Consider the following 27,553-nt stretch of genomic DNA (forward strand, 5'->3'; position numbering starts at 1 on the left):
TGTGTGCTCCCAGGAATCAAAACCCTAATTGGAATTTCTTCCAGAGAAATAAGAAACGCAAACAAGGATTCCCCAGGCCTCAGTCTTCCCATCTGCAAGTCGAGAATTTGGCCCCGAAACTTCACCGTCAGTCCGCGTCCCTTCTGCGCCCCCTGCAGGCGTGAAGTGGCAGTCCGGTCGCATCCTGAGTGAGCGTCTACACTTTCAGTCGGCAGAGGGAGCATGAACATTCTCAGGACAGGGAAGTGAGCGCTGTAGGGCCAGAGGTGAGCCAGAGCCCGCACGGAGCTCACAGGAGGACCCCACGGGGGCCTGGGAGGCCCGGGGGCCTAGGCGGTGGCTTGGGGGCGTGGTGACTGGGGCGGGGCCCCAACGGGGGCGGGGCCAGCCCGTGGGGTAAGACGTGGCGCAGCGGCTGCGCGGTTCGTCTCCATCCTGCTAAACGTCTCCGACTCGGATCCCGACGCCGTCCCGATGCGCCTCCCGCTGCTTCTGCCGCCACTGCTGCTGCTTCTCGCGGCGCTCGGGGCCACCGCCACCACTACCTTCCGGCCCGACTGGAACCGTCTGCGTGGTCTGGCTCGGGCCCGTGTAGAGGTGAGCGCGCCGGTCCTCAGTCCCGGGACCACCGCTGCTAACCCTGCGGCCCTTTAGTCCTGGGACCACCGCCCGCCCCAGACCCTCGACCACTCCGACCCCCGAGACTCCCCGCCACCTGGACCATCCCTTCTTCTCCTCAGCCCCAAGACGTCCCAGCACCCACCATACAAGTCCAACACGCCCGACTTTGCGGCCTGGAACCCCGAACCCCTCTCCAGCCTCCCATCTGGCCGGGCAGCCACCTCCAAGATACATTGACTCTGCCCCCCCCGCCGACTCTTCTCGTGGCCTGTGATTCCCCCAAACCTGCCCTCTAGAGTCCAGTTCCCCATCCGCCATCACATTTTCCTGAAATTCCTTCCCTACTCCAATTCCAAGATTTGGGGGGTCTGTAGAGTCTCCCTTTCCTGGTCGGGAGGAGGGAAGACTCTGGGCGCCTTCCCTCTCCATGCAGGAGCCCAAAGGGGGCTGGGAGCCTCATTGCCAGCACTTACTCGGCAGCAACTCCCACCCTCCCTCGCTGGGAAGTCCCCAGCCTGAGCTTCTGTCTGCCTGTGTGACTTGAACCATCACAGCCCCTCTCTGGGCCTTAGTTTTCTGGATGACAAAAGTGGGGAGGACGTGGGGGAACTGAAATGGGTGGGCCCCAGGGTCTGGATTCCTGCTGGGAGGTGGCCCCTGCCGGAAGTACTGGGAGGGGCCCTCCCATCCCACATGTGGGGGAAGGAACCAGATGGTCTGTAGGGCTGGCTACAGGTGGTGGGGAGGGTCAGCTCTGCATGGGATGGGGTAGGGACCAGATGGCAGGTGTAGAGAATGGAGGCCCCCAGGGCAGTTTTGAGCTGTTTCCTTCTGGTCTGCCTCCACCCTGGGCCCAAGGCCAGGCCCAGATCTCTACTGCCTGAGAGGTGTAGGGTGATGTTTCTCCCGGGCATTGAGAAGACTTCAGTGAGTGAACAACCAGTCGGGAGTACAGTCAAGAGTCTGAGGCAGCAAAGCCCCTTTGGGTCTCTGGTCGTGGTCCTCTTTTTTCCTGAATGGCCCTAGGCTTCAGTTTCCCAATCTGCAGCACAATACCCTATGTACCCACAAGGGGTCTCCATCTCCTTCACACCGTGGAAATGGCTGCTCCAGGGGTAAACCACAGCTTGGCCCAACTTGGCGATGAGGGTGAAATGGCTATGAGGGTGTGCTTGGAACAGATGTGGGTGGCTCCTGACCTGTTCCATTTTGTCCCCTTCCAGACCTGTGGGGGATGACAGCTGAACCGCCTGAAGGAGGTGAGTTTAAAGGAGGGTATTCCCAGCTCTGTCCCCCCTGAACCTCTCAGGGAGTGGGCAACACGGTCCCAGTGATTGGGCTGGGGAGAACCCCTGGGTTGGGAGTCAGGAGTCTGCTCCTGTGGGGCTGTGTGGCCTCACGGCGCTTCAGTTTCCCATCTGTACCTGAAGGGGTTTGGGGTCATGTTCTCTGATGCTGTGGTTCCTCCCCAGGTGAAGGCCTTCGTCACCCAGGATATCCCATTCTAGTATCCTTCCTCTCTTGTCCTGGGGCGGGAAGGATGGGGAGGGGGCCTGAGAGAATCTCCTTCTGCTTAATTTCAGAGGAATGGGTGGCACATGGTTTTTATCTGACAAGTGGAATTGATTGGTAGTATCTGAGGTGGCCTCTGAGTTGGGTAGGCAAGAGATTGATTAGTCTGCCACAGGCACCGGAATGGATAGGGGGGTCCTTTACTTCTTTGAGCCCTAATTTCCTCACGTATAAATGTAGATTCCTGCCCTGCCCGGGCATAGACTAAGTGCTCAGCATAGGTGGCTGTGATGTTCACATCAGCAAAGGCCCAGGTGCTCCCACCAGCCTCTGCCTACCACTACCCTCCTTAATACCACCTTCAGCCACAACCTGGTGATGAAACACCTCCCTGGGGCCGACCCTGAACTCGTGCTGTTGGGTCATAGATACGAGGAGCTGGAGGTGAGGGGCGTGGGGGGGCGAGGGGCGTGGGGGGGGTGAGGGGCGTGGGGGGGGTGAGGGGCGTGGGGGGGCGAGGGGCGGTGACGGCGAGAGGCGGGACCTTGTACGCTGACCCAAACCCTCTGCTTTAGCGAATTCCTCTTAGCGACATGACCCGCGAGGAGATCAACGCGCTGGTTCAGGAGCTCGGTTTCTACCGCAAGGCGGCGCCCGACGCCCCTGTGCCGCCTGAGTACCTGCAGGCGCCCGCAAGGCCAGCCGAGAGCGCCACGGACCACGGAGACCTGTAGGCGCAGCGGAGCTGGGGCCAGCCTGCCTGAGCCCCAGGGGCAAAATGAAGCGCTCAGCGTCCAAGGAAGCGTCTTCCTCGCTGAGGGCCGACACCCCGTCCCTGGGCCGGCGGGGGTGGGGAGTGGGGGGCTCTTTCCGCCTCAACTCCACTAAACTCCCTTCCGCCTAAACTAAGGCCAGACTCCTTATTTGCTGCGGGCAGGTGGAACAGGAGGTCCGAACAGGAGGTCCCAATACCCCCAGGATACCCGGTATCCCCTGTTAGGGCTCAGGCATTGCCAAGTTGCCCTCTCTTCAATCGCTGCAAGAAAGGCAGAGTGGACTCAGGGTTGTTGTAAACCAATAATTTATCAAAATGCTGCGTGTGTTGGGGGGGGGGGTGTCGCGACAGACAGGGTAGCGGTGGGCAGGCGCGCTGGGCTGAGGCTGTGCCCGGAGGGTGGGCGCGGCGGTGGGCCCCTGGAGGGAGGCCTAGACATTCTTGCCACGAAGGCGCAGCTCGTGGCGCCGCAGGTGGTTGTAGAGCGACTGTACGTATGTGAAGACGCACTTGGGGTCGGGCTTCTTGCCCATGATCATCATGTCCTCCACCTCCACTAGGGGCACGCAGTCCACCAGCATCCTGCAGGGAGGGGGCGTGGAGGTGGTGGTCAGTCTCGGCCCCACCACTCGCAGTGCTCTTCTACCCTGAGGTCCTTTCATTGCCCTGTTGGTCTTCCATAAACTCCAGACTCCATCGATGGAATGGTGGTAAAGCCTTCCCAGAAGGCAGGAAGCCCCAGACCTCACCCACCCAAGCCTGGAGACACCTCTGTGGGGGGTGAGACCAGGTGGGTGGAGGCAGAAGTTGGGGGTGAGGAGAGACATGACCTATCCCAGGCAGAATTGGGTCTGGTCTGGTCGTTCCCTCAGCCCCAGGGGAGGGCCAAGCTCCAAACCCCACCTCCCTCCTCTCTCCAGCTCCCTCTCCCTGGCACACTCCAACCTGCACAGGCCTCTCATTGAGGCCACTGCACCCAGGAGGGGCCTCACCGCTGGCAAATCTTTCTCTGGGGCCAGGATGGACTCGGTGACCCTCTGGGCCCCTGAGGATTATCAACCGGCTGCCTGGCCCTGGTCTCTCCTGCGAAGAGACCCAGGAACCCCTGTCCCTGCCCCTGCCCCTGACCTTGCCGCTGGGATTTCCAGCTGCATGAGATGGAGGCCAGGGAGTGTGTGTTTGTTCTTTAATCCTTATCAGCACCCTGGGGTAGAGCAGAGGAGACAGATGAGGATCCCAACCAATATAGATCAGACCATCTGCACCATGCTCAGGGGTGGGCCACCCTTCTGTCCATTCTCCAGAGTGACAGCTGAACTTTGCAGACTGAGAAACTGAGTCACAGAGCAGAGGCATCGTTTGCTTCCAACTCCACAGCTCAGTAGGTGCAGGGCTGGGTCAAATGAGACCTAATCCTGGAGCCTCCTCTGTCTTACTGTAGGAGCCCTCTCCCCATCCTGGGGGGAGTGAATTCAGCTGCTAAGAACTGACAGCCCCAGAGCTCTGAAGCTGGAGTTTGCTTCCTGGCTCTGTTTTCTCTCCCCTCTGAGATCAAGAGACCTCATCTGCCTCCTGCCTTGCTCCCTGCTGCATCTGCTGTGCCTGGCAAATAGTGACCACTTAGTCAATGTTGTTGAATGAGTTTCCTGAAGCAGGGAAGGCTTAAGGGCAGGAGTTACTCCTGCCTCCAAGACAGCCCTGGCCCCGGGGCCACCTCCCATCTGGTACTGTGGTAGGGCTAAGACTTACCCCCAGCTCACCTAGACTCCTCCAGGGAATAAATACTGGGAGGCTCCCTCTGATCAGCTGTGAATGCTAGGTCTTACCTAGCATTACCCTGTTCTGTGACTCAGTTTACTCATCTTTATAACCGTGTAGTTGTTTCCTGCCTCCCTTGAGACCTTGGAAGCCCTTAGGAGGGGTTCATGGTTCTGCCGCTTATGTGCTGGGTGCCCTTGGGGACATCCCTGCCCCAGGCTGGGCCTGCTTCCCAGCTGTACCATGGTTGAGAGACAGCCTCTCGTCCAAGCTCTCTTCAGCTGTGGCTATCTCCACGGGGATCCCGGCTCCCCTCCCCCAATCTAGAGCTCCCTCCCACTCCTGGTGCCTTCCCTGGAGACCTTATAAAGCCATTGTTTACACTGGGGCTCAGAGCTCAGGGCTCAAGCTGCCCCAGCGACAGGCCAAACACCAGGCAACTCAAGCAATAGCACAGCTGAGTCACACTTTCCAACTGGATCAGGGCCGGGCCGAACCAGGCCAGGCTAGGCCCTTCTCTCCAGGCTGTCCTGCTGGGTAGCAGCTCCAAAGTCCATATATGACCTGGACACAGCACCAAGCCCATCCTCCCCTCACCTGCACTGCTACTCTCAGTATATGTGTACACATGTGGGCTGCCCCCACAATGGCTCCAGGCCCCAAGAGGCATCTGAGTTTTTCCCCAACTTTCTCTGACTCATGTTGCCTCAAGCAATCCCCATGCACCCTCTAGGGCCTTTGTTTTTTCTTCTCTATACAAAATGGGTGGGAAAGCAATGATGGGGCAAGGAAAACAGCCACTGAGTGGGGCATCTGGAGTCCCAGTTTCTGGCCCAGCTCTGCCCTAAAACCTGTGAGATACCCTCAGCCCCCCAGCCTCAACCCTCTCTGAGCTCCTTGCCTGTAATGGAGCAGTTCAGGATCTGATTCTCTACTGTGGCTCTAAGGTGAGGGGACCAAAGAGAAAATGCCACAGCTGACTTGAGGACCAAGGGCCCCCAGCCAGAAATCTCTTCTTGCTGAACCAGCCCTGCTTCTGAGCTCCCCTCAGGGCGTGACAAAGCTGACTCCCCAGTGCCCAAGTTGGAAGCTTAGGAGGCTTCCCTGACTTTCATTCCTCAAACCCTGTCCCTTCTACTTTTTAAGCTGCTCCAATCATTCAGTCTACCCTTATCCAGGTCTCATCCAAGGATTGTTCTAGAACGCCAACCTGACAGCATCCCTTCTCTGTTTGGAAGCCTTTTATGGCTCCTATTATCCTCAGGGGGAAGTCCAAACTCCTGATTGTGGGCCCTTCTCCTCCCCTCACCCCTAGGCTACACTTCTTTCCCTTCCTGGGTGTGCCATGCTCGCACATTCTCTCCCCCAGCCCTGTGCCTGAAACTCCCTCTCTCTCCTTTGGCCTGAAATTGTTCAGATCCCAGCTTAGGGTGTGCTTTTTTCAGACAGCCATCAGACCTGTAGGCCAAGACCAGTGACTCCCCTGGGCTCCTACAGCCTCTTGGGCTTCTGCATCACAGTCTTGCTCACCTGGCTCAACACTGACTCTTTAGGAGAGTGGTCTCACCTGTCAGGTCTTGAGCTACCAGAAGACAGGGTCCCCCTGCTCTCCCCACCCACCTCTGGGGCCCCTCTGTATGTTCCCTGAGCAGATTCTGGCATAACTGGGCAGGGGAGCGAGGCAGCGTTTCTCACCGTGGAGCCCCAAACGGGTTAGGACTTTTTGGTTTTTACCAGCCCCTTCTGGACCAGACAGCGGTAGAACTCCTGGATGTACGTGTACACGCACTTCCAGTCAGGCTCTCGAAGCCGCACCATGTCCTCTGTGTCCAGGAGCTGCGGGCAGTCCGCATGGGTCCTGGGGAGGGGAGGGGGCCGGGAAGGGGCAGGGGTGGGGCCCGGGTAGGAGGAGGGGGAAGAGGCAGAGAAGAGAAAGGGGAGAACAGAGAGACACACACATACACATACACACACAGAGATATGGATTCAGTTACGTTCTTAGTGCTGCAGTCGGCCAGCCCCCCCGCATGCCCCCTCCCCATTGTGGACGTGCCGCTCACTACTCGTCACTAATGGTGTGCAATGCAGACAGGGGTGGGGGCCAGACCAGTCACAGGTGCAGAGAACTCTTGGGGCAAGCAGGAACACGGGGTAGGGGAGGGGCAATGGCACTGGCGCCAGGGTTGGAAAGGAGGGCTGTGCCCCTGGGAGGGGGGTGAGGGAGGCGTGAGAGGAGGTGGGGGGAAGAGAAAGAGGAAGAAATCTGGGGGAAACCAGAAAGAGAAGGGGAGAGAAGGAAAGACAGGAGGGGGAAGGTGCTGAGGGTGAGGTGAGCAGATGGGGCACCGATTCCAAAGTGGAGGGCTTTCGGATGTCCTATATAAGCCTCTAGTAGCACCTATATAGGCCGGGCGGGCACGGTGCCCGGGCCAGGAGCCTCCTTTTGGAATCTCCAGCTGGGATCCCGTGGGAGCAGGAAGCTCTGGTGACCATAGGAGGAGAGCAGGACAGAGAAAGGGAGGAGAGGGAGAGGGGGCAGAGGGAGGGAGGAGGGATTGGACAGGCCACCTGGTGGGCCTTGGCCCGGGCTGGTAGGCGGGCCTTCAGCTTCTTGATTCCGGTGGGCACCTGGTGCCCTCAGCAGCGAGCGGGCAGGGTGGAGGAGAATGGGGGCTCACTGGGCAAGGGGGTCTCAGCTGCTGTCTGATAGTGTGGCTGGCAGGCTCCAGGGGCTTCAGGGTGGCTGCACCAGGCCCAGATGGCCAGCCTTAGATGCCTGGCCGACACCAGTGGGGCTGAGGCCCACACTTACTCAGCAGATGAGAAGGCCACCTCAAAGTTCTGGCGCCGGTTCTGTGGGCTGAGCTGCCCGTAGTCAAAGGCCTCGGGGAAGAAGTTGTGCACTAGGGCACAGAAGGCCATCCCGTCGCTCCAGCTTGAGGAGAAGTTCTGGATGTCCACGTGCTAGGGGTGTGGGAGGGCTGGTCAGGGCCCTAGGGCCAACTCCCCAGTGCTGCTTGCTCCCTGGCGTTTTGGCGTGCTAGACTTAGGGCAACTGGACTCAGAGAGGCCTGTGGCTGGCCCATGGCTGCACAGCAGGTGAGCATCTGGAACTTGGTCTGTCAACTCCCAGGTCTGTTTGCACCGCCCAGCTAAGGCCATGGTCATGCCCCCATCACTCTTTCCCTCACTTAAAGGAACTTACTCATCCCTCCCACAGAGCAATGAAGGGGGACTCAAAGATAGAGATTGGCCCTGAGTTGTGCCCACCACCCAAGGTTGGCATTGCTACTTATTCACTTATTCTGAAAACTGGGGCATGCCATGTGTCCTCTCTGAGCCTCAGTTTCCTCATCTTCCCTGCCACATGGTGGCTGTGAGGGTGCACAAAGAAGTGAGATGGAGTTTTGCCAAGAGCAGGGTGCCAGCTGAGGGCTGGAGAGCTGCTGGGTGACCTGGCCTCCTGGGCTCACCTCATAGCCACGCGTCTTGGCTCGACACCAGTCCAGCAACATCTGCTTAATGCTGTTGGCGTTGGGGACCCCGAAGCTGGTGGAGCGCTGCACGGCTGTGCGGGGACCACCAGGGCTGCTGCAGGGGTGGTTCCGGGAAGGGAGTCACTAGAGTCCGGGGGGCGCTGCCTCGATAAGCCCATCCTGCCAACCCCAGGCCCTGCTTTCCTTGACCTCAGGCCCCTCCCAGCACAGCTCAAGCCCCACTCTCCCCATCCTTAGCTGCCCAGATGCCCATCACAGCCCCGCCCCCACCTGCTGCCCCATTCTGGGGGCAGTGCTTACCCTGTGGTACCCTCCTTCTCAAGCTTCTCGATCATGGCCTTGCGCGCCTGGGAGGCCGACGTTTTCGGCAGACTCTGCGCCTTCATCAGTTCCTTTTTCTTCTCAGCCTGGCGTTTTTCAAGCGCTGCCACACTGCTGCGCCGTTGGCTGGCCTCATCCTCGCGGTCGAAGATGCTGGAGGGTGATGATGGTTAGGCGGGCAGAGGAGAGCGGCTCCAAACCCTCAGTTGTCATTCGCTGAGGAGAGGGTTCCTACCACACACCAGGACCTCCAACCCTGCAGCATCTCCACGACCAGCAACGCTGCCCAGTGAGGGAGGTGGCCTTATCACACCCATTTTACAAAGGAGTACACGGAGGCTCAGACAAAAGGAAGATGGGAGCCAAGTCTTTACATCAGGTTTGAGTTGCCTGGGAGCACTGCTACTTCCCAATGTCTGCAGACCACGTCCCAGGTTACAGAGCACCTTTACCCCTTAGCTCTGTGAGGAGGCTGATAGAAACAGGATCCCAAAAAGTTCTCTGCGACAGTTCATTGTATCATCAAGTTCCAGGTGAGTTCAGATTCTGAGCACTATCAACTTATATCGACAATGACCAGCATATTAATAGTAATGTTGTTGGAGTCGATGCCAATCATAGGGACCCAATGTGACCCAATGTGACAGAGCAGAACTACTCCATAGGGTTGTCTAAGCTGTGATCTTTATGGGAGCAGATTGCCATGTCATTCTCCCCTGGTTGGAACCGCCAACCTTTCGGATAGCAGCTGAGTGCTTAATATAATAGCTATAATAGCTCACGTCTAGGTGTCATTTTAAACTTCAAGAGAGGAGGGAGGGACCCTTACCATTTCCATTAAGGATGAGGAAATAGACCTCTGACAGTAACTTGCCAAGTAACTTGCCAAGATTTCAGAGAGCAGGAGGTGCAAAGCTGAGACTAACTTGCCAAGATTTCAGAGAGCATGAGGTGCAAAGCCGGGACTTGAACTCAAGTCTCTCTAACTCAGAGTCCCTGGACCCCTCTGGTTGCCAGCCTGGATTCTGATCCTGTCCCTGCTTTCTGCCAGCCCTGACATCCTCTGTAACATGGGGTGCACCCTCCCTCATGGGGCTAAGGTGTAAAGGTGCTGTGACCTGGAATGTGGTTTGCAGACATCAGGAAGTCTGTGCCACCAAGCAGCTCAGTGTGACCAGTGGGCCTTTCTAAGGATTCACTGCTATTGCTCCCACTCAGAGACCCTGAGCAAGTCTCTGGCCTTTCTGTGCTTCCTCCTCCCCCATGGGATGGGTGAGATCACAAAGTGAGCAAGAGTGGTCTCACTCCCACCATGCTGCCCCTCCCTGGCAGGGTACCTGTCACCTCCCCACACCTTAGTCTACCCCTCTGTGGAATAGGTGCACAGTGAGGTCCCCTGTGGCACTGACCCCTCTGTGGTTAGGGGGAGGAGGTGCCTGTGCCCACCTGCCCATCTTCTTGGATGAGGAAGAGGAGAAGGTCTTGGTTTGCACCATGGTGCTGCCACTGCCATCTGCAGAGAAGGGGCAGGGGAGCAGGGTGAGGGCCCAGGTTGGGCATCAGGAGACAGATTGGGGAGCTGTGGGGGTGGGAGCATAGTGGTAGCCACAGACGGAGAAGAGAAAGTAACAGCTGGAGAGAGAGACAGACAAATGGAGAAGAGACAGTGGCGGCTGGAGAGAGACGGGCAGGTGCAGGCTCAGAGACAGCTCAAGAAGAGTCTGAGGAGGCGAGCAGGCACGGGGCGACACCAGGCAGCCTTACTCTCCGAGCGCCTCACGAAACTTGACTCTACTGTGGTGGTGCGGGACGTCCGGGTACTATCATCTGGAGGGGCAGAGGGTGAGAGGGAAGGTAGCTGGGAAGATGTATTCCAACCCTGAGCCCCAAGCCCAGAGTCCCATACCCCACTTGGGCTCTTACTGGAGTGGACGAGCCGCTCAGTCTTGGTGACTGTGCTGACGGCTGAGCCATCGGCTGCCCGCTGACTGTGCCGTGTGGTGGTCTCGGTGGCTGTGTTGCCACGGCCTTCCCCTGGCCGGGCCCGTGCCTCCTGTAGCCGCCGTTCCCGCTCCTTTTCCCGCTGGTCTGGGCAGGGATGCCCCAGACATGTCCAGAAGGGCCACCCAGTGCCACACAGCACACACACACAGGCACATGGGGTGCACAGATGGGGTAAAGGGCAGCTTGTTAGAAACACTAATGACATAGGGGATAAGGGCCCTTCTAGGATTAGCTGGGGGTGAGGGGATAGCCATAACTTGGCAGAGAATGGAGCAGTGATGATGGACTCAGCCAAAAACAAGTAGCTGAACTCAAAATAGTATTTGGATCCAAGATTGGATTTTCTGTGGGAATAAGTAGCTGAGTCAGGAGGGAGTATCTAGATTTAGGGAGGGAGTAGCTGTGTCCAAAGAAGGAGAAGCTGGGTAAGGGCAGTAGCTGAGTGGGCCATCAAATGGGCCCTAGGGGGAGAAGAGCAGCCAAAGGAAGAAATATCTAGATTCAGGGAGGGAGGGAGTAATTGGAGGTGCCAGAGAAGCAATTAGACCCAGGGTGAAAATAGTTGGAAGAGAAGATGGTGAAGGGAGTAACTGGGCCTAAAGAAAAAGTAGTAGGGTGGGGATAGAGGCTGGGGTGGCCATCAGTAAGCTCTGGAGGAAGCAGCTGGATTCAGAGAATTGAATCCAGAGAGTTGAGAACTGAGGGTATCTGGAGAGGCAAATAAATCTAGAATCTGAAAGAAAGAATAGCTGGGTCCAGGGAGGAAGCTTCTGGGGAGGAAGTAGCTGTGTCCATGGAAGAAGAAGCTTGGTGGGGGCACAGGCTAAGGTGGCCATCAATGGACCTCAGATATCTGGACTCAGGAAAGAGGTAGTTGAGAGTATTTGGAGTAGCTGAGGGAGGGACTATAACCGAGTCTAGGAAGGAGAAGAGAAGTTGGTTGGAGGCAGTAACTGGGGTGGTCATCAATAGTCCCAGAGGGAGAGACAGCTAGGGAAGGGAGCAGCTGGATCCAGGGAGAAGTAGCAGCTATATAGAGGGGGTATCTGGGTCCATCAAAAGTAGCTAGGCAAGGAAATAGCTGGGTCTAGAGAAGGAGAAGCTAAGTAGGAATGTTACTGAGCTGGTGTGGCCATGAATGGATCCCCAGGGGAGGGGAACAGCTGGGGTATGGAGCAGTTGGTGCTCTACCTCTTTTCCTTTGTCGGAGCTCACGTAGTGCAGCCCGGATGAGCCTCCGCTCCTCAAAGTCTGTGGTCTGATCCAGCTGCAGACAGAGCTCTTGTCATTGCTCACCTGGTGGCCTGCTGATTCCTGCCCCCTGCCAACCCTTAGCCTACCAGGTCTGGCCATACCATCTTATCCAGGATGCCCTCGTCCTCAATGGCCATCAGTTCCTCAGCACTCAGTGAGCTTCGCTGCTCTGGAGCTTTGTCCACTTGGGCCTGCTCAGTGCCATTGGCTGCTTCTACTCCTGCAGAGGGGGGCTGTGCTGGCTCTGGCTCCATCTGTGGGATGGGGGAAGGGGGTGGGCTGAAAGCAGGAGTGTGGGTGAATCTAACTATGTCCCTAATGGACAGGTGACCAGGCCCTGGGGAAATACCACAGCCTTGGAAATAACCACTCATCTGCCAGCCTGCTTGCTCAGGGATGGCTATGTTGGTGTCTGGCCCAAGGAGGAGGCACTGACAGGCTTGTTGTAGGGTTTCCCTCGTACCCAGAATCATATTAATACAATTAATAATAGCAATAATGATATAACCATTCAGTAAGGTGCCCTGGTGGCACAGTGGTTAAGTGCTCGGCCGCTAACCAAAAGGTTGGTGGTTCGAACCTACCAGTCACTCTGTGGGAGAAAGATATAAGAATTTCAGCCTTGGAAATCCTATGGGGCAATAATACTATCCTATTGGTAGTGACCCAGTAGGGTCACTATGAGTCAGAATTGATTTGACGGCACACAACAACCACCATTCAGTAGTAAGCATTGTATAAGCATTAGGGATTTTACTGTCCTTATTTAACAGAATATTGTTGGCAAAGAATATTGAATATGCCGTGGAGTGCCAAAACAACCAACAAATCTGTCTTGGAAGAGGTATGTCCAGAATGCTCCTTAGAGGCAAGGATGGTGAGACTGCATCTTATATACTTTAGACATGTTATCAGGAGGGATCAATCCCTGAAGAACATCATTCTTGGTAAAGTAGAGGGTCAGCAAAAAGACGAAGACCGTCGATGAGATGGATTGACACAGTGGTTGCAATAATGGGCTCAAGCATAACAACGATTGTGAGGATGGTGCAGGACCAGGCAGTGTTTTGTTCTGTTGTACATAGAGTCACTATGAGCTGGCACCTAACAACAACATTTAACAGAAAGGAAAACTGAGGCTCAGGGCAATTGAGTAACTTTACCGGAGTCCTTCTATAAGCATGAGGTGGCTGGGCTCTGAGCTGAAGGTGGCTTAACTCCTGAGCCCAAATTCTTTCTGTTATTTCACTCCCAGCCCCTGCCAGGCAGGCTCTGTTCTGTCCTGCCAGTTCCTGAGCCTGGATTCTCATGTGCCAGTGCCCAGGCAGCACATGCTCCCTGCCCTCGCCTCCCCCAACTCCAATGGGGCTGGACCAGAGCCTGTAGGCTCCTGACCAGGTGTCTGGCTGGGGCTGCCCCAGAGCCAAGTCCTCCCTGAAGCTCCTCCTGCACCCACTCCAGCACTCCAGCAGGGAACCACCCTCTAAGGGGCCTCCACCTCCAGCCTAGCCTCTGACCCCAGCCAGGGCATGCCCCAGGCCCTTGTAGACAAGCCCCTCCTGGCAAGGCCTCTTCAGCAAGATGGCAGCTGTCTGGGAGAAGCAGCCTGGCTGAGGCGGGGGTGGGGCTGGGGGCTGGGCCACGGCCAGGGGCTGCCAGGGCAGCTGCCACACGTGCCCGAGGGCCAGGAACTTGGCACTCTCTAGCCCCAGTCGTGGAGCACTGGCACCCCAGTCCCCTGTACAAATAGGAAACTGAGGCTCAGAGAAGGTGGTGGCACACCTGAGGTCACTCAGCAGGGGCCAAACCTGGTCCCATACCACCCCTTCCCCAGTCTGGAGGGACTTACAACACTGCCGCTGTGGGCTGGGCCAGTGGAGGAGTGGCGGCGGCAGGAGCTGAAGGCAGGTGGGTGGGCCACGGGGGTCCCGGCATCCTCAGTGCCCTGGAAGAGGGCTTCGGGGTCAGCAGCCACCAGGAGCAGCTCACTGGGCTCCAGCTCAGGCTCGAGGTCAGGCACCAGTGGGACCCCCAGCCGCAGGCTCAGCACCTCCACCTGCCTGACCAGCGCATCCAGCCGCCGGCCCAGCGCCGCTGTCTCTGCCCGCAGGTCTTCGGCTGCCCGGGCCACAGGTTCCACGGCTGTGGCAGCTGCCTCAACTGCCTGGGTCACTGCTGCCCGGCCTGCCTCAGCCACTGCCCGCAGCTCCTCTAACGCCTGGCCCAACCGGTCCTCGAGGGCTGCGGCCAGCTCAGACCCAGGCCCTGGTACCCCAGGCATAGTGTTGGTAGGGGTCGAACTGGGGGTGATGGGGACAGTGGCAGGGGCTGTTGCCTCTGGCTGACAGTGTCAGAGTCTTTGCAGCTGGCCGGAGGGCGAAGGCAAGGGCAGCTGGGCCTGCCCCGCCCCTGCCAGCCTCTCCGTCAGCCACCCAGCAGCCAGCTGGGGCTTTGGCCCAAATAGAAACCTATTCTGGGCTCCCTTGTGGAGGGGCAGTGGGGGAGGGGTGGCTAGCCCAAGCGAGTGGCGGACGGCCAGGCCTGGCCCTGCAGGCAGAGATCATAGACCCGTGGCACAGCAAGGCTTCACGGGTTCTGCAAGATGTCCAAGGCCAGGGCTCCGTGCCCCACAGGTGGGGAGACTGAGGCAGGGAGCAGGACAGAGCCTGCCTGAGCCACCATGTGCATTAGCAGTGATGACCTAGTCTGCCAGGTTCCAGAGCCTGCACTCCTTTGCCTCATGCCCCACTGCTTTAGAAAGCATTACATCCATGTGGGGGACACGAAGGTGGTCCTTACAGCAGTCTGCTGTAACAACCGTCTTGTTCCTGAGATTAATGTCCTCTGGCCTGCCTGTGGTGTTCACATCCAACCACAGACTTTGAGCAAGAGCCTTTTGGGCATATCTTCTGCTCCCCCTTGGCTCTCAGAGGGGGAAACTGAGGCAAGTTGGTGGTGCCAGACCTAGTCACTGTGACACTTCCCATCCACCCCAAGGGCCTCAGTCATCTCCTCTCCACTCTCTGGGCAGAGGACAGTTTGATCCCGCTTTCTGGAGCAAAGGGTGCCTTCTTGTTCCCACTCTCCCTATCACCCCTGAGAAAGCCCAAACCTCTAGCCATTCCACGGCAACCAAAGTCCCATTCAGTCCCCCGTGCAGCATAAAGGGTATTACCTGGACAGCTGGGTGGCAACTGGGGATCCCTTCCCCAGCTGAGCTCCCAACCAGCTGATCCTGGGCTCGGGAATGAATAATGGAAGGGTGCCTCGTATTCAGGTCCCGTGGCACCTGCTGGGCTGCTGCCTCACTTGACCGGCACCCCCGCCTGTCTGTCCCCATTAATACTTCTGCCCAATCGCCACAGGGATGTTGACGCAGTTGCTAATCACTAATCTCCCGTCTCCTGAAGGGCCAGGTTGATCTTGGATGAGCAGATGAGCAACTCTGAGCCTTGGGCCTGATGTCCAGTGTACGGAGGGAGCAGGGACCATGGGGGAAGCCACAGGAAGAGGGGGCAAGCCCCTACTGCTCTCTCTGAGCCTTAGTTTTCCTACCTGTTTAGTAGGAATGAACCAACGAATTTTGGAATAAGGGTCAGAGATCAGCATGTGGGAATCTTAAGACCAATGCAGAGTGAACTTCTGACAGGCCGAGCAGGTGATGTGCTAGAGTCTGGCCTTAGCTCTGCCCCCAACTGGCTATGGACCATGGACAACTGCCTTCCCTCTCTGGGCCTCAGTTTCCCTTTCTGTGCACTGGGGGAAGAGGGAAGCAGGGGAACCCTGCCAACTCACATCCCTGAGCAGTCTGTGTGAGGTTGATGGATGATGAGACTGGTAGGGTGAGGGGGGGCTCACCTTAATGCTGCGACCTCCCCTGTTACTAGTGGGGGCATGGCTGAAGCTGGTGACATGAGTGATGCTGCCCAGCCGGGCCGGTGTCCCAGGGCTGCTGACATGGGTGACAGTGCTTGCACCCCCAATGCTGGTGCTGAGGAGGGTTGGGGGCGCCCGCAGTCCCAGTGTCACTTCTGAGGGAGAGAAGGGCTGCTGTCAGGATCAGACAAGGCAGGTTGAGGGCAAGGCCAGCCCAGGCTGATGGAGCCCTTGTCCCCAGTGCACCCTTTGGAGATACCCTGAGCCCCATCTGCAGTCCCTGTCCTCCGTGCAGAGTAGGTGGCTGCAGGTGCTCTACCCACTAGTGGGAGGCAGTGGGGAGGCCTACCTGCCCTCTGGCTGCTGGTGGGTAGCAGCACACGGCCTGTGGAGGCCTGGCCACGGCCATCCTTGATCTCGATGGTGAACGTGGTCTTCATGCTGCCCCCTGGCTCAGCAGTGCTGGCGGCCACGGGTAGCCGGGCACTGGGCTCCTCTGAGCGGGCAGTGGGCCCCCCTGCTCTGTTTTCAAGGGGCCTGGGAGCCAAGCCCCGCCCCCTGGGGCCCTCCCCCGGGGGGCAGCTCTGAAGCTGAGCCAGGGGCCGGGCTGTTTCTGGCTGTTCCTTGATGAGGCGGGAGGAGGTGTGACTAGGGCCCCTCAAGGAGGAGCTGCTGGAGAAGGAGGCAGGGGTGGTGCTGATGAGGGAGGGGCTCAGGATCCTTGTGGGGCTTGGGGTGCTAAGGGCCGCCCTCCGTGGGCCGTCCTGGAGCCCTGCAGCCATGGGAGAATCGGATGTGAACTTGCGGACACGGTCCTGCACGGAGCTAGCCCGCTGGAATGGGGAAGGTCCACTGGCTAGGTGGGTGGGCTCTAGAAGGGACAGGAGGGCTGTCAGTGGTTGGGTGGGCCAGGGACTGCTCAGGGCCTGGGGGAGGGGAATGGGAACAAGTAGTACCTTGGTTCTGGGCTGGCTGGCGGGGGCTGAGCACTGACAGGGAACGTTGGCGGGGAGGGGGTCTGGCCAGGTCTGGCAGGTTGGAGAGGGGGTGGTAGCCAAGTAGGGGAAGAAAAAGGAGAGTAAAATGGAGGGCTCACCTGGGAGGACTCATGTCCCTACCCCCACCTCCCTAGCCTCCCAACCCCTTCCTGTATCCCCCCCAAACCCTCCAGCCTCCCCAACCCCTCTTGCATCCCTCACACTCCCTGGCCTCTACACCCAGCTGCATCTCTTACAGGCACCTCCCCCCCATCCCCACTGACCCCAGGATGACTTGGACACTCTCTAGGGCCAGGGCAAGGTTTGGGCTGGAGGAGGGTGCCCAGATCCTCCCTACCGATGGGAATGAAGGACACCCCCCTAGCCAGTGCTGCCCACGGCTCCAGGAAGGAGATGGGTGCACTCCCTTATTGGGGAGAAGAATGTGCCTGAAGTCTGTTGCCTTTCAAGGCTGTGGGGAGGCCTCTGGCCCTGGGTGGCGGGGCAGGCCCAGCTGGGGACACCTCAGGGGCAGTGGAGGGAGTATCAGGGACTGCCTGGACCTAAGGAGGCTGGAGCTGCCCTGGCACAAGAGCCCATTCTTCAGGCAGGGACATGGAGGCCAGGGGAGGGATGGCAGGTGCCTGTGGCCACCCCCAGCAGGATGCTCACCTGCTCCCTTTGTGTCGGAGGCACTTCTGGTGGGGCCCTGGGCAGCAGGGGGCTCTGTGGGGCTAGGCAGGAGCTGCCGGGGAAATACAGCATAGGCAAGACCTGACTCCTATACCAAGAAGCTCACCTGCCTGGCATCCCTGCCCCTCCTCCAGACTCACCTTGTTGAACACCTGCCTCTCAGTGCTGAGTGGGGCTGGTGGCTCCTGGGGCTCAGGGCTGGTGTCCTCAGGTGGGCTAGGGGGCTCAGGGCTGCCTGGAGCCTCAGCAGGCTCCAGTGGAGGGTCAGGGGAGGCAGCAGTGGGTGAGCTGGGTGTGTTCCCAGGAGTGGCCCGCAGCAGGAGTGTCACCGTGGTCACATCCCGACTGGTCACATCAGGTGTTGGGGCTGGCTCTGGGGCCCCTGCCTGCTCCTGTTCCTCTTGCTCTGGCACCTGTGTGGGGTCCACAGGATGTGACTAAGGCTCCCCAGGCCTTGAGTGCTACCCCTGCCCTGAGGGGTAGGCCGGCAGGCGCACAGGGCAGGGCATGCAAAGTAGAGGAGCTGGGCACAGCTTCCTGCAGGCACACCTGCACAAGCACAGGCACTGGCATGCTATGGGCGCTCTTTGAGCTGCCCCACTTCCCAACCTCTTGGCTTTGCCTAGCCAAGAGTGGCTCAGAGAGGACCTGATTCTTTGGGCCCAAGGGTTGGCAATGGCAGAGGACTTGCTGGGGGCTCCCAGCCTTAATAGATCTCTGGCGCTGAGGCCCCTGACCCCTGGCTTCATCCTGGTCAATCAGAGGATGGGGGAGGGGTCTTGCCAGGACCAGGGACCCAGCGGCCTCTGCTGGTCACTTAGGGAATGGCCTGGACCACTCAAGGCTCAGACAGGTTCCTGACCGGGCTGCTTGGCCTTGACCTCTACCTGGAGAACAGAGAGGACTCTGTGAACAGTGCTCCACAGGTCATCTGGGGCCTGACACACAGATCCTGGTAAGCCAAGGTAAGGATGTGGGGCTGTGTCTGGAGAGTGAAAGCAGCTTCCCAATGGGTTTAAGCAGGGGTGGTACCAGGGTCAGATTTGCATTTCAGGGAGATCATCTGGCTGCTAAGTGGAGGTTGGATGGCAGGGGTGGGGATGGGAGGAGAGGTAGGGGTGGGGAGGTCAGTAGGGAGGATGGCACAATCCTCTCAGCTGGGAGAAGCGCCTTTGTGTCAACAAGGGTGGTGATGGGGCCTAGAACAGGAACTCAGGAGCAGTATAGACAGGCTGGCTTGGAGAGGAAGGCCTAGGTAGAGACAAAGGGTCTGGAGCAGGGGAGGTGTGGCCAGAGGTTGCATGGGAGAGTGGGCGGAGGCCTGAGATTGAGTCCCAGAGTCCCCCCAGCCCAGGCTGAGGGCCCCTCTCAGTCAAATAGCAGCCTAGGAAAGATACACAGGTGCTCTGCTGCTGGCATCTGTGGGCACAGGACTCTGGGGCCACCGTCCCACCCTGCCTGTGCCCTTTACCTCATGCCGTTCCTGCCTGTGTGCTGGCCGCCCTTTGCTGTCCTCTCTTGAACCACCAATGGGCCGCCCACTGCACAGTCTCCCGGCCAAGGTGGCCGCTGGAGGGAAGGAGCAGATGTCAGGTGAGTGGCTGGGAGCTGCTGTGGGCAACAGGGTAGGGGGCCAGGCCAGGACACATACCCTCAATCTCCTGGGCCCGTACGCGGCGGATGGCAGCTCGGATCAGCTTCCGCTCCTCATACTCGCCAGCACTTCGCAGCTGTGGGTAAGAGGCAGACCATGGGCACAGGCCTGGGGAGCCCAGGGTCTCCACTGGCTCTGCCCCCCATCCCCTACCTGGGCCTGGGCCTCACCAGTGCGGTCAACTCCTCCACATCATTCATGGACTCCAGCTGCCCTGCCAGCTGTGTCAGGGCTGCCCGCTGCTCAGCCTCCCGCTGCTGCAAGCTGCAGAGACATCATGACTGTGACCACCACTGCCATGGGTGGGGCATGGAGGCTGGAGGGAGAAGCTGGGGGCCAGGACAGGGTCCCCAGGTCCTTGGCAGAGGGTGGTATAGCTGTGCACTCCCTCTGGCTGCACACTTGCATATGCAGGCCCATGGCCCTGGGCGCTAACACCAAATGTTCAGAAGTGCCGTCTGCAGGGGCATAGCCCAGTCCAGGCCCATACACGTTCCCATATATTCCAAATGTTTACACGTACTGCTGTGTGCATACACAGACAGGCAGCAGACACACAGGCAGTGATGTGTGTTCCTGCCTGCCTGCACATGAGCTGAGCCCTGGCACACACTGCCTTTCACCCATAGGCATGTCCAGCCCCCCACCACTCACTGCAGCCAGTTCTCCTTGTTGTCCTGCCGCTCAGCACGGAAGCGCTTGGACGCCAGGGCCTCCTCCTCACGCTCTAGCTCCTGCCGCTGCAGCTCCCGAATGGCTGAGCGGATGTGCCGCCGCTCCGCCAGATCCACTGTGACCTCCAGCTATAGGGCAGGCGGGGGCGAAGGGCAGGTCATTTTGGCTGCCATGGGCGGAGGGGTGGCACCAGCTGCCCACGCCTTTGCCTGCGGCACAATGAGTGGTCTGTCTCCACTCCCTCTGCCCCAGGCACTTCACGTGCCTGCCTGCCCACCCAGGGTCTCAAGGAGACCCAGTTCACTGCACCAGGCATTCCCAGAGAGCCCACAGCACACCTACTATGAGTGGGCACACCTTTCTGCTTCTCCTGTCCCTCATAGCCCTTCTCCACTAACCCCTTGAGAGCCAGGAGGAAGGAGGGTCACCCTGTGAGTCCCTAATTGTGTTCCCGGGGAAGGAATTGTTTGACGGGCAACAGGAGTCCACCCTGTGAACAAGAGAGACTTCTGTAGCCTAGTCTGAAAGTACCACCACCCTGTTCATCTACATTGGGCAGATGGGGAAACTGAGGTAGGGCAGGACCTAACTGTGAGGGCTGGAGGAGAAGCTTAGGAGTCCTGGTTCTTGGCCTGACTGGGGGCTATTTTTTTTTCCCCCTGTACTGGGCCAGATCCAGCCACCATCAAAAGGGCTGGGGCCCTGAACAAATGAGGCAGCTGGCACTAGGGGCCACCCAGGGCCCTGAAAAGGATGCCCATGGAGAGCAGGCATTCTCACCAGCTTCTCAGCCTGTCCCTGGAAAATTCGGGGTGGCTGGTCCAACCAGGTCTGGGAAAGGGCACTTTCAGCTAATCCCATTGCCTTTTCCCACACCTCCACCTGGCAAGGCTACCCCCCAGGGAGCCTCTGTCGCTCAAGGGCGAGAGGAATGGCCCAGGGGATCCCAGGAAGGTGGTAACAGAGACAAGCCTTCAGTGTGGGTCTGACAGCCAGATGGCCATTCAGTAGCCAGAGCCTAGGAGCCCTCTCTCTGCCCAATGCCCTCCCTCCCCAGGGACATTCCTTCCTGCTCAGTAAGGAGGATGGGAGAGATGGGTTTCAACTGGAAGTTTGGGTTGGCACAACCCAGTTGTGAGATGACTTGTCCCAGTCTGAAGACAGTGAGAGTCCTAGAGAGACAGAGCCCTACCTGGGTCCCTTCTGGCTGTGCATTCCTGAGGAGTTATTGCAGGGGAGCCCTGAGGTTCCACCCAGGAGGGCTGTTTGCAGGTGGGGCCAGAACCCCCAGCTGGTTCCAGCTGCAGCCCAGTCCTGCCTGGCTGGTTGGGGGCACATCCCTTAACCTCTCTGTGCCTCAGTTTTCTCATTTGCCAGATGAGACAATGACCCCCATCTCAGGGCAGTGGGTGGGTGCAGGGGCAGCAGGGGCAGCGACTCAGGGTCCCCTGTATAGCTAGGATGCAGTAAGCACCATCTCCTCATTTGGTTCCAGACAGTCAGGAGAAGAGAGGGTAACTAGGAAGTATGGAATGTCCAGAGGCATCAGTACCATTTAAGTTCCTAAAGGGTTGCTAGACCCTGCGCTGAGCCCCCCATCCTAACCTCACAAAATCCCTGGGTGGGGGGGCGGGGCACTTTATTACTCCCATTTTGGGGGCAGGACTTGAACCCAGGTTTTCAGAGTGAGCCCCGGGCTAAGGATAACTTTGTCTGCCAAGGTGGGAGCATGTGTTGGGGGCCCCTCTGGCCTGCAGAGGTGCCTACCAAAAATCCAAACCCATTGCCGGGGGCATGATTCTGACTCAGAGCAACCTTGTAGGACAGAGTAAAACTACCCCATAGGGTTTCCAAGGGTGTAAATTTTTAGGAGGCCGACTGCCACATCTTTCTCCTGAGGAGCAGCTGGTGGGTTCGAACTGCCAGCCTTTCAGTTAGCAGCCAAGTGCTTAGCCACTGTGCCACCAGGGCTCTGCCTGGGGTCTAAAGGGGCTATTATAGCAGAGGGAGGAGGCTTGGGAGCATGAGATCGGGCTGCTAGGAGGCTCATCTACCCACCAGTCCTGGCCTTGCCTCAGGCCCAGAACCCCCTGAGGTACACTTGAGGGAACAGCTGGTATAGCCCTTCCTCAGCAGAGGGTAAACTGAGGGACAGAAGTCCAGTGACTAGCCCTGTGCCTCCTGGGTCCCCTTTCCCAGCACCCTGGGCTCCAGAGATGAAGTCTTTGACTCTGAAAAAAGGCAGATATGGAGGCCCTGGCCACCTCTACAACCCTTAGGAGCCTAAGTGTCCCCATCTGGAAAATTGGAGTCTGCATCTGATCCTCTAAGTGGGTGGGGCAGGGCTGGGGAGGGGGTGGACAATCTCATTCCATTGATCACCCTCTCATGTGACACTTCCCTGTGAGTCTGGAGGCAAAGGTCCACCCACAGTGTCCCCGCTGTGTTCCTTAGTCCCCATCCTCTCAGTCCCACCGCAGCGTGTAGAGGGGGTTGGGGTACGGGGAGGCGGAGGGAGGAAGTACAAAGCGCCATTGTCCACCAGGGGGAAGGGGAAGGAGATGGGGCGGTTTCCGAAACTGCCCAGTGACATTCTCCTGGGAGGAAACAAGGCCCTTCCTCCCCCTAGGGGGCCGGGCCTCCAGGTACTTTCTGCAGTCGCTGCTGGGGGCATCTCGCAGGCCTCCGCGTCTCTCTGGGCCTCAGTCTCCCCACCAGCATAATTAGCTGGGTGGGGCCGTTCAGGCGCTCCCTCAGCCCCAGCTTCCCAGTTACTAACGGGGCACCGGCCCGCCGCGTAGCAAGGCCTCGCCAGGGGGCGCTGATGGCCTGCAGGCTCCCGCACGCTCCCCTCTCCCTGGGCACCGCCCAAGCCTCGCCCACCTCTCCCGCGCTAGGCGCCAAAGGGGGAGCCGGACACGAGGCCCACCGCTAGCGCATGGCTTAATGTCCCAGTCTGCGAGGAAACTGAGGTTCAGGAAAGCTAAGCGGCTTGCGCAGGTCGCCCAGCTAGTGAATGTCGGAGCTGAAGCCCGGGATAGAGGCGGGGTTGGTGGGGGGACGGGATGGGGGTCGCGGCGCACACGTTCCCAGCGCCTCGGTTCCGCACGGCCCCCAGCCGGTCTTCAGGCATGTGGGGGAGCAGAGACCGGAAGCGGCCGCCTGGGTTCCCAAATCGTCCCGACGCGGGGGCGCAGGGCCAGCGAAGCGGGCCTAGCCTTCCCTAATAAGGCCCGGTCCCGCGGGAAGGAACCGGGCTCGGGACGCCCTAGTCCCAGCCACGAGGCCAGCGGGGGCCGGGCCGGCGCACGGGGCGGGACGCTTGGCGGACTCAGGGGCGCAGTAATGGCGGGCACCGGGTAGAGGAGGAGTGGGGTCCTGGGTGGAGAGGCCCTTTGGTGGCCCCTAGACCGGCGGCGTGGGGGTCAGAGTCTTGTTTGCCCTTTCCCAGGGAGGGGGTGGGAATGGAGGTGGGCAGACTTCAGAGATGGTCACTGGCTACACCGCCCCAGCTTCTTTTCTGAAACCTCAGCTGCTGAACCTAAGTATCAGCGCGGATCCCGCGAGATGGGATAAGCGGGGTCAGGCCCGCCTTACCCTCTGTTTCGAATCCTCTGCCTCTAATACTCCCATAGGGACTTCAACTTCCTGAGGGGAGATGGCGCTGACGTGGTGGGAGCCTTGGGAAACCCAACTCCATTCCCTCCAAGCTGCACACAGCGGGCTATGGTGGTGGCAGACACTCAGAGTCTAAGACACTGGTCTGAAGACACACTGGCCAGTGCCTTCATAGGTCAGAGCAGCAGCTGGGCACTGGGTCCAGCCTTTGCCTCCAGGGGAATGGCATGGGGGTGGGGTGCATCACCTGACTTTTCCTACGAAGGTAAATCTTTAATTTACCCCCTGGACAAGGGTCTGGGGATGATGCTTTGGCCCCTCCCCCAGGTCAGCTGGCTCCTGGCATTGCGGGTAGGCCCATACTATCCCCGCTTTAGGACCTTGTTGCTCTACAGCCTCTCTGTGCATGGGGATAGATAGGGCACCCACTGTGACCACTCACAAGGGGCCAGGCTGAGGCCCCACCCTTAGGAATGTCTTCTCATGGGGCCACTGGGCTTCCTGCCCTGCTGCTAATCCTGTAGACAGGCATGTTGCCCCACTCCACTGCCCCATCCTCTCTGCTGGTCCACCCACTGAGAGGAAGAAACTGGGGAGAAGGGGATTGAGTGGACCCATCCTTCCTCCCCAGAAGGACCTGAGCCCATGCCTTATTCCATCCCTAGGCCAACTTACAACCTAGATGTTGTGCTCACAATCCCGCCCCACTCCCCACCACTTTATAGGTAAACTGAGGCTCAGAGTGGGAAAAATGGCAGGCCCGAGGACACAGAACTCAGAAGGTCCCCCAAGGCCTGTCTCTGTATTGCCCCCCCCACCCCCAGCCCCTTGGCTGGGTGTCCTGGCTAGCCTGTAAGCTCCCCTTCCTATCCCAGGCACAGGGCCAACTTGCCCTGTCCCAGCACATCCTGCCCCCTCATGCCTTCCTCCATGGCCTAAGCCTTATAGTCCAAAGGAGCAATGGCTCTGGGGTTGGATCTTGCTGCAGCTTCTTCCTAGTGGTGATTTTACCTCTAAGTGCAGTGTCCTCCAGGTTCTGGAAGCTACTGTGACCAGCATTTTGTGAGATAGTGCGCCCAGCACCGGACCTGCCCCCTGCCATGCCATGGCATTATTAACCCTTGCTGCTGCCATTGTCATTGCACTACCTAGGCTATTGCTCAGGAGAGGCAACCCTGGCCTCCCCACACATGTGGCTGCACATGGGCTGGTCCCCAGCAGTTACTGTTTAAACAGGTTGTGGCACTGCGGGACCAGGAGGGGCCGGGCCTCAGCACCTGGCATGAACAGGCACATACCATGGGGGCCTCTGCATCAGTCAGGCAGAACAGGCCTATGTCTGTCCCCCTTCCTTTCCCTTCTCCTCCCGCCCCCCATCACCTCCTCCTGTCAGCTGAGAGGTAGCCTGGACAGGCCCTGCCTCTCTGGCCTGGCTTGCTCTTCCCCACAGTGGGAAAGATGGGGACACTTACCAGCTTCCGCAGGGCTCCCTCGTCCAGCCCAGCCAAGGCATCATCTGCCATCTCACTGGCCCCTACCTCCGTCTGTCCCCTTGTGGTGAGATCTCCAGTGCACTTGACACCAGCTCAGGGGATTCTGTAGGGACAGACAGGGGTCAGGCCTGCTGGGGCCTCTAGAAGTCATAGGCACTTGGGCTGTATGCCTCAGTCCCCCTCTCTGGCCCATGTGCTATCTCATCCTTACTCTCTGTGATATGGCTCCTGGTTGGGAGTTGCCTTCTGCCCTGGTGTGGTTTGCTGGAAAACTCACCGATCCAAGATTGGGGAGGTCCCTGCTGCCAGCCTCTGTGGCCTGGCCTGGCCCCACACCCTGTCTAAGCATCAAACAAAGGGCAGGGACCTGTACTGAGAAGTTGGGGCCCAACAAGGTGTACCCAAGCCATGCTCACCACCAGGGGGTGCCCTCCAGTCTCTGTAGTTTTACTGCCCCACCCACCCATCCCTTGGGCCTGCCCAGCCCCCACCCATCCCGAAAGCTGAGTCCATGTCCAACTCCCAACTGCCGCTGCCACTCCCATGTCCCCAGATGTCTTAAGTTATTGGAGGTGACACCCTGTCTTCCAGTTCTTGGCACCAGCTCTCTGCTCACACCCCTCTCCGTTTCCCTTCCCCTCCCCCCTCACGTATACACATTTAACACGCCAGCCATCCCGACTCCATAAAGCCAGGTGTCCAGGCGCACAGCTCTTCCTGACAGTTCACACACTTAGAATTCTCCAGCTGGAAGAGTTCTCAGAAGCTGACTTGTCCAATATGCGGACTTCAGACAACCAAACGGAGAGGCTCAGGGATTTGTTACAAGAGAAGGAGGAATCAAAAACAACAGGTATTCCCAGAGGGCAGGAAAAGATTTAATTGAAGCTTTGGAAACCTCCAGCTTCTGAAGCTCCTTCCGAAGAGCACCCAGGGGCCCGGGATACCCCTCTTGCCTCATCACTGCCCATCAAAGTGGACCTCTGAATCCTGGCCCAGTCGCCAAAACACCTCTCTCCTTCCTCTTGCAGCCCTAATGTCTCTCCAGAATTTGGGGACCCATGGCCTAGTACTTCATAGATGCTTAGTTAATAGCTGGTGACTGACATGGCCCCAGGATGGCCCCCCATTCCTGTTGACTCATCCTTCAGTCACTCCCCCTTGAGAACAGTCAGTTGGCGAGTCATTCCATTCAGTGATTGGGTCTGGGGCAGGCAGCCCGGATCCACACAGCTAGGGTTCGGTGGACCCTGCCTGTTCAAGTCACTAATTAATCTTTCCATGAGCTCAGGAACCACCTCTGTTCCTTGGGGTCCTTGCCTCTTATCTACCCAGTTTGCCTGGGGTAAACCCTCAAGAATGTTGCTCATTCGTCACCAGTTACTTTAGGGCCTTTGGACACTCTGAGTTCCCTCACATCTTCTGAGGGGCAGAGACCCCTAATGCCTAATCTGGGCGGTCTAGGGGACCGTGGGAAGTCTGTTCTTCCTCAGATTCCTAGTGCTACCTCCTATAGTCCCATGGCTCCCTGTCCCACAGTATGGAGTCCTTGGATACCTCGAGAGTCTGTGGGAACTTGCTCAGGGCATCTGCCCCACAGACTAGAGCCCCTAGGGATTTGGGAGCCTCTTGGAGGTTCATCGGTGTCCTCTCCCGCGGCCTCAGAACTTTATTCCATGGCTTAGAGCCGGGGGGTTGGGGTAGGTGTTAGTGGTGGCTCCCGAGTCTGGGAGTCCCAGAACCCCCGTCCAGATATCCGGGTTCCACCCCCCGGACCAGTCGGGGGTCCTGGTGCCGCCCCGAGGCCCTCATACCCACCTCTCAGTCCAGCCCGCCCGCCCGGCGCGGTCTTGGGCTAACTTGCTTGGCTCGGACAGATGGACGAGGGACGTACGGGCAGGAGGCGCGGCGACCCGGGACCCCAAGTCCGCTCAGCAACCGTCCCCCGGACTCTGAGCGCCGCCGGTCCAGCAGTGCTGGCAGCCTCACCGGCTCCGCCCTTCGCTGCCGCTCCAACCAGTCCTCGGGCGGGTCCCGCCCACACTTGAGCTCCATTGGGGGAATTCAATTTGGCGGCCGCGCCCCTGAAGGAAGGCCCCGCCCCCTATGGGCCGCGGGTGTTGGGGATCGTAGTCTTGGGACCACCGCCGCCGTGGCCTGGGCGGGTCCAGTGGGAGCCGAAAGAGGTACGCAACCTCCGTGCCAAAGTCGAGGAAGGCGCCCCGAACCGGGGTAAGAGACCCAGGGTCGTCCGAGCAGCGGAGCCTTGAGGACAACTCCTCCCCGCCCTCCTCTTTGTTCGGGAGACCTTGTCCCCTCCCTCGACTCCGCCCCCTCTCACGTCAGTGCTGGGGTCCAGCTACCCCAGACAGCTTTCCGGACACCTGGTCCAAGGCCATCTCAGAGCAGGGAGAGTGCCTGGCAACATCTTGACTCTGTGCTGGAGTGTCGGGACCATCTTAGATGCAGAGGAATTGATCACACAGCACCCCTTCCCCAGCCTACACATCTATGCACAGATCTAGCTAGCCCTCGCCTAGCATGCCCCTCTCTTCCCAGCCCTTCAGGGTTTGCTTCTTGGAGCGCTGGAGTCTTAAAGAGAGCATACGGAGTCCAGACTCTCAGTTAGGGCAGACAGGGAAACAGGCCCAGAGAGAGCTGACATGCCCGCGGCCACACAGGAGCCAGACGCGGGACCCAAGAGCTCAACCCCGTTGGGGAAAGCTACTTCATCTCTCGTTCTCAAAGGCCTTGGGCAGCTCACAGGTCTCCATGGAGACCGAATGTGCTGGAGTCTAGAAGGATGGGGTCTGGAGTCCCTTCTA

The 27,553-nt window shown here is 58.9% G+C and overlaps 2 protein-coding genes across 5 annotated transcripts; one reads left to right on the forward strand and one right to left on the reverse strand.

The window, feature by feature from the left end:
- The first annotated feature begins 362 nt into the window (after positions 1 to 362).
- Positions 363 to 3,053, forward strand: SELENOM (selenoprotein M). The gene is made up of 5 exons (XM_049866217.1): positions 363 to 597; positions 1,845 to 1,880; positions 2,094 to 2,128; positions 2,499 to 2,577; positions 2,709 to 3,053. The coding sequence occupies exons 1-5, from the start codon at positions 475 to 477 to the stop codon at positions 2,865 to 2,867; spliced, it is 432 nt and encodes a 143-aa protein (XP_049722174.1). The 5' UTR covers positions 363 to 474; the 3' UTR covers positions 2,868 to 3,053.
- Positions 3,054 to 3,175: 122 nt separating this feature from the next.
- On the reverse strand, positions 3,176 to 26,908 carry SMTN (smoothelin). 4 transcript variants are annotated; one of them, XM_049866201.1, is made up of 21 exons: positions 26,547 to 26,906; positions 24,708 to 24,831; positions 19,597 to 19,745; positions 19,113 to 19,206; positions 18,940 to 19,018; positions 18,760 to 18,857; positions 17,429 to 17,701; positions 17,268 to 17,340; positions 16,575 to 16,646; positions 15,968 to 16,489; positions 15,601 to 15,773; positions 11,844 to 11,996; positions 11,680 to 11,755; positions 10,408 to 10,572; positions 10,249 to 10,311; positions 9,931 to 9,997; positions 8,464 to 8,637; positions 8,140 to 8,257; positions 7,479 to 7,630; positions 6,362 to 6,524; positions 3,402 to 3,490 (listed from the first exon to the last, which is right to left on the reverse strand). In XM_049866201.1, the coding sequence occupies exons 2-20, from the start codon at positions 24,756 to 24,758 to the stop codon at positions 6,380 to 6,382; spliced, it is 2,697 nt and encodes an 898-aa protein (XP_049722158.1). In that variant the 5' UTR covers positions 24,759 to 24,831; positions 26,547 to 26,906; the 3' UTR covers positions 3,402 to 3,490; positions 6,362 to 6,379. The 4 variants fall into 4 exon arrangements, with proteins under 4 accessions (XP_049722156.1, XP_049722159.1, XP_049722157.1 ...); XM_049866199.1 differs by lacking the exon at positions 6,362 to 6,524 and having other exon boundaries at positions 3,176 to 3,490; positions 26,547 to 26,908; XM_049866202.1 differs by lacking the exons at positions 6,362 to 6,524; positions 26,547 to 26,906 and adding an exon at positions 13,592 to 13,687 and having other exon boundaries at positions 3,176 to 3,490; positions 24,708 to 24,819.
- Between the last annotated feature and the right edge of the window lie 645 nt (positions 26,909 to 27,553).

Source organism: Elephas maximus, chromosome 22 (assembly GCF_024166365.1).
Source record: "Elephas maximus indicus isolate mEleMax1 chromosome 22, mEleMax1 primary haplotype, whole genome shotgun sequence".
In the NCBI taxonomy this organism is placed as follows: domain Eukaryota; kingdom Metazoa; phylum Chordata; class Mammalia; order Proboscidea; family Elephantidae; genus Elephas; species Elephas maximus.